At 41.3% G+C, this 5,954-nt stretch overlaps 1 protein-coding gene across 1 annotated transcript; it reads left to right on the top strand.

Moving 5' to 3' along the window:
• Nucleotides 1–2,877: 2,877 nt before the first annotated feature.
• On the top strand, nt 2,878–5,752 carry LOC117961041 (bifunctional protein GlmU-like). Its single transcript, XM_034899411.1, has 3 exons — nt 2,878–2,988; nt 4,176–4,367; nt 5,475–5,752. Exons 1-3 carry the CDS (start codon nt 2,986–2,988, stop codon nt 5,724–5,726), a joined length of 447 nt encoding a protein of 148 aa, XP_034755302.1. The 5' UTR covers nt 2,878–2,985; the 3' UTR covers nt 5,727–5,752.
• Nucleotides 5,753–5,954: the final 202 nt, after the last annotated feature.

Raw genomic sequence — 5,954 nt, 5'->3', positions numbered from 1 at the left:
GCGTGGCCTCGCTGGCTCCCAGGAGCCCCGCCAGACCGCCCCAGCCCTGATTTAATCTGCTCATTAATACATACAGAAAAATACATCAGCAGACCTGGGATGTATCCGTGTGGCTGCGTGATTTGCATTCTTGCCTCTTGGAAAAATACACGGTTCACCTGTTTCATTGGAAAAAATCACAGCAACTTTTGGTGTCTGAATTTTAATCTTTAAATATTCATGGTGAAAGCATTTGGATCTCCGCCCCTTTGTCTTTAAACTGCAGCGGGGGAATCTGCTCAGTGCTCGTGCTTCTTTTTGTTGAACATCTCTGATTTTAGGCATTTAGAAGCCTCTCAAGCTGCGACCTCTGACCTCCTCACTACGCGTAGTGTATGTTGGATGCGTTGTCATGGATCCCAGGTAACTTCTCAGCAAGTCCCGCCCAGTGTTCTTTATGATCTGTATGACATTCACCCAGAAAGGTGACTTGCCTGGCACTGAACATGTTTGGCAGATATTTTACTTAAGAACATAAGCCATATGCTATATGTTGTGTATGTGCTGCAGCGCCAGAATACAGAAGGAAAACATGCATCCGTCTGTCAGATGAAGTGGTGGAGATCTGTCAGCAGTGTTCTGAATTACTGTGTAGCGAATGACAGAATTGGAGTTTTTCTGAAGTCAGTCTCCTACGTTTTCAAATGTTTCACATAAATTGTGTTTGATTGCAAAAACAACAATACCTTTCTGCCTAAAAAAAAGGTTTAACACAATAATGACCAAATATCAGGCTGTTACTTTCATTATTTAGTCGGACATCACAAATGAATTCTTAATTTACTCATGTCGTGTCTTAACTGTGTTCATGTGTGGTGAAGTTGTGAGAGAGTTTATTGCAATATATGATCTCAACTCTAGATGGGATACATTCCTACACATTTTTTGACCTGAGGCTGCTTTTTATGCTTTGGACTGGAAAGTAATCTTAATGCCACATCATGAATGATATTTTAGACCAGAGGTCTCCAACGTGTTTTGACCCAAGGACCCCTTAACTGAGAGAGAGATGGAGCAGGGACCCCCTACTACATATAATGTATAAATGGAAGTTGTGTAATAAACTGGGCCTACAACAACGTGTAGGGGGGCCTAAAGCCTTTATACCGTTTTGCATTGGATAGTCTAGACAACTGAGGTCTGATCAGTGCTAAAACAGCTACATGAGGATATTGGTGATAAAGAGATATTTCTGCTTATTTCTTCTAATAAAGTTTCAAGTTCAAGGTTTTCAGTTTCACTGTCAGATGTTGATTTCATGCAAGTAAAAGGAACAGCATCCAACACTGTTTAACAGATAAAATATAGTTCTATTACAGTTCAATCCGTCCTTCCAAAACTTATTCTTTTACCTTTTATTAAGTTAAAGCTAATTAAGACTATCAGCTCCACACAACTCTCTCTGGATTTTTATGTTCAGAAGATTGAACCGCCTGGTGATTTTCCTGCGTTGAGACTCAAGTGAAGATAATGACCGCTTCTGAAGAGATCATCATGTTTTCTTTAATCCCCTGTGTCCTTCTTGGCTACTAGCAGCCGAAGGAGGGGTGGGGGTGTTACGCGATCACAGAAGGCTTGCGTCATGTGGGCGCAGAAACAGTGCTAAGTAGGTAAGTAATGACAGAAACAATGCACTATAGCTTTAAAGGGGCACTTTGCAGTTTGGGCCATTTCATCTCTTTTTACTGGCAGGTTTCTCTATAGAGCCCCCTCTACACCTTAGGAATAGATTTTTGGATGTGTTTATTTGTGTCTGACTCCACCCATTGGTCAGTCTGCCTTTTCCTCTTCTTCTCTTCCTCCGACAATGCTTTCCTAGCTTTCTGCTTCTTATTTTCCGGCTCAGCCGTGGCGATAGAGTGAAAAACCTTGTTAGCCGGTTCCAGATCGGGCGTATGTGTTCAGTGTTTTGAAGTAATTGGTTACATCGCAAGACCTGATATCACACGTCACTTAGAATATTAATCTGAGCCTCTCAGTGGCAAAACGAGCACTTTTGTGAAAGTAAATACAAGCTGGACAGTTGCCCTATTTAACTCACATTGTAGCTTGTGTAGCCGCTGCCAACTGCAGCGATCTCGCTTCAGACTGGACCGATGTCAAAGATAGTTGTTCCCATCAGTCTCTTAGACACAACAACAGAGGAACATAGGGTCCAGATTGACATGAACGGTAGTTACTCTTTAAAGAGCCTGACTGCTGCTGGAATCAAGGACCTCAGCAGTCTGCTGCTGAAGGAGCTGCTCGGGTCAGGGAACTCAGTCTCATGCAAACCTCTCTTTGTGCAGCTGTGTTGGAAAGGCTGCGTGAGGTCAGTCTGTTACAAGTGGATCCATTTCCCAGACCACAGCGCCATCTAGAGTTACAAACAGGGACGGTCATCACAGAGTGTGTGGATCCTTTGAGGTTAAATATTCTAATATTCTAACATGACATTGTTTTAGTTGTTTTATGGTTTTAAGGTTGACTATATATTAATATACTGATGCTTTCAATATGTTTTATTTCCAGAAGTGAAGTCAACAACTCCATAAATAACAAATAAAGAAATAAAAGAATTATTCATCTATATTGTGATGAAGTAATCGTTTTCTTTCTATTATTATGGACCACAGGAAGAATAACTGTTGCCCAAATGTGTCTATTGTGGTCATTTTCAGGACATTTGTCCCGGTTAGAGATTTTGGCACACATCCCACGTTGTCCCATGGGGTCCCACACATCTAGTACAGTTGAGATGTTCTCTGCTAGATGAAGCACATCCATACTGCAGGTGGCAGTAAAAGACCAGACAACATCTCTGCAAGAAGTTAGCAGGCCACTGAGCATGCTCAGTTCCACCGTTGTGTGTGTGTGTGTGTGTGTGTGTCTTCCTGTAAATGTTTAACTCAAGTGTTTGTGCTGTGCTCAGAGTTTAGTCCCCGAGGAACCTCAGACTTGTTAACAATGGTGAGTTTTCACTTTTTAAATTTTTCTAAGATCTGAACTGTATCCAAAGCAGATTAACAGAAAGAAACATGTTGGATTTCCAACTTGTTGAAATACACTCAGGCAGGAATGTTTTCCCTGTGACATCCAGACTTAAAAAAGGTAAAATATAAATATATTCTGTATATCTCTCTGCTGGAGCCCCATGCTCTCAGAGGAAGCCATGTGTTGATGGATAAAAGCCAACTACAGCTGAGGAAACACTCCTACATGTTTTAAGATCTTATTATTAATATTATTATTAGACTTACCCAGAGCTATAGCACTTATAGCTTAGCACCTGCAGTTCTGCAGAATAAGAGTCATAAATGAATGAATTCCACCTTGTTTAGTTAGCATTTACTGCAGGCCATTAGATAAAATAACAATTTAATTGAGGTTTTATCCTGAGTTTCAGAGGGGTTTCAACCCTGAAACTGCATGGCCTCTCTAAAGTCCTACAAGCTTTTAGTATCCCGGCCGAGTCTTCTGTCGCCTCCTGTAGCTTTTCTCATTTCTACTGTATGTCTTTTTAAAGAATCACTGTAACTTCGAACCTACTAGAAATCTGATTCATAGTTCATTTATATGGATTCCTGCTTTAAACTGCTTTAACAAAAACGGACTTGAACATGACTTTTAAATGATCAACTATGGTGATAATTAAAGCTGAAGGACTGTTCGTTGACTCTTTGACTCGTCAACGTGTTGGTGAATGAACGTAAAGGGATGTGATGTTTGCTCTTCCTGTTGAAGCTCTTTGTGAACCTGCAGATCAGTGTGATTCCCCCCCCCCCCCCCCCCCCCAGGGGTCAGAGGTCACACTGCTGTTTAGTCAAACACAGTGAGCCTGTTTAAGATCTGTATGGAACACACACACCTATTTCAAATTGCACACATTTTGTATTGAAGTATTGACATCCCAGAAGTACTAATTCTTCAAATTACTCTGTTACACGTAAACACATTCAAAACCTTACTTATATAACTTTTCTTATTTTATTTTACATAATTAACAAATAACCAAAAAAATCTAAAAGAAGAAGAAACATGTTAAAGGTAAAAACTAAAACAGAATACAGTAAACGGCAACAGGGGGAAACAAATCTAAAATAAAGAGTTTGCATGTAAAGAAAAAGGAACAGATGAAACCATGTTTTTTCTCCCAGAGTTCAGCAGCGGGAGGCTCGTCTCTGCAGGTCCACGTGGTCCGGCTGGGCCCAGGTCAGGAGCTGCTGGGGTCTCTGCAGGCGTTGGTGGAGGAGAGGCGCCTCCGAGCGCCGTTCATCATCACCTGCGTGGGCAGCGTCACCAAGGCAACGCTCCGGCTGGCCAACGCCACGGCCACAAATACAAATGAGGTACCTGAAGGCAGCACGAAGGCCTGAGTTTTACCTTCTGGAGACTTTATCTAGGTTGTCGTTTTAGCACCTTTTTAAAATGACCACATAATAGACATTATTACACCGTGTACAAGAATAGTGAGAGTTTAAAAGAAAAGGAATATATAAATTCTATTTATATTTTCTTTTTTAGCTCATAATAATATATAATTACACAAAGATATGCTGCACCAGATGTTTCTCTCTCTCTCTATAAATATAAAAGATGGATATATACATATACATAGCATGTTTATACTATTGCTGGAAACAAAATAAAAACATTTAATGCAATTAATCGCGTTAATGTCATGGTTAACTCGCAATTAATCGCACATTTTTATGTATTCTAAATGGCCCTTGATTTTTTTTTGTCACATTATTTTTCTCATTTTAATCCTCTTATCAACATGGAAAAATGGATCGGCAAATGTTTTTTTTATTGAAAACATTGGTTTACAGCCTACTGTAGTGTTCAATTTCACACTAACATTCTCAGTTGGATGTAACACTGTCCATCAATAAAAGGGGGGAAAAAGTACTTTGATGGGGGGGTGGCTGTGCGCCATCAGGTGGTATTTCCGACTGGATGTGCTGCGATGATCGCTCAGTTCACGACCAAACCCACAGATGACTTTGGTCTGGTCAGTGGAAAAAGCGCCAAGTTTTAAGCAGTGAACTTTCCATTCAGATTCTTATTGCCATCCATCCGTGCCCCCCTTCTAGCCCCGCCCCTGGATCAGGTGCATGGAAAGGGGGTACACAGGGTCATCAAATCTCTAACCAAAGATCCAATATACTGGCCAAGAGGTGCAACTGTATGAAGTCAATAATGTCCAAAACCTCTGAACTTTCTGATATTATTTTCAAAATGTATATTACTTGAACTGAGGAGAGAAACGGACCTTTATTTGAGACAATATTAGACATTAATTCTACGATTTCACCCTTTTGTTCTGATTCCAAGCTCGCCAAATGCCAGTAGGCTAGGCTAGTATTGGTAGGCTATAGATAAAGTGAACTAACTATAAATAAACCAGAGATGTTTTTACATGTTTCATGCTTCTGGACTTTCCCCTCCCTCAGGTGATCCAGCTCAGCGGGCGGTTCGAGATCGTCTCCCTGGTGGGCACTCTGAACCAGGACGCCCACGTCCACATCTGCCTATCAGACGCCAAGGGCAAGACGGTCGGGGGTCACGTGCTGGGAGACCTGGAGGTGTTCACCACGGCCGAGGTGGTCGTGGGCGAGGCGGTCGGCCTGCACTTCGCCAGAGAGATGGACGAACGGACGGGCTTCCCCGAGCTCGTGGTTCAACCGCGAAAGTCTGACAGTTGAAAGAGTAAAAAGAGGTTTACCAGATACAGCTGCGGTCTTTTTATTATGAAAACAATTACATTACCCATTGGTAACTCATGCGTGACTTAATGCATGGACAATGTGGTAGTTAATGCATCAATTAAGGTTTTTGAATCATCAGGACTTCTGACAGTCCATAAAGTACTAAATGAATGAATTCATGAATTCATTCTTGATGACTAATGTACCATTATTATAAAGTGTTAC

This window comes from Etheostoma cragini, chromosome 18 (assembly GCF_013103735.1).
Source record: "Etheostoma cragini isolate CJK2018 chromosome 18, CSU_Ecrag_1.0, whole genome shotgun sequence".
Taxonomy (NCBI): Eukaryota; Metazoa; Chordata; class Actinopteri; order Perciformes; family Percidae; genus Etheostoma; species Etheostoma cragini.
This window is presented reverse-complemented; position numbering and strand designations above follow the sequence as displayed.

Coding starts and splice junctions, on each gene's coding strand:
- LOC117961041 (XM_034899411.1), top strand. Junction 4,368..5,474: donor CGGCCACAAATACAAATGAG/GTACCTGAAGGC, acceptor CCCCTCCCTCAG/GTGATCCAGCTCAGCGGGCG.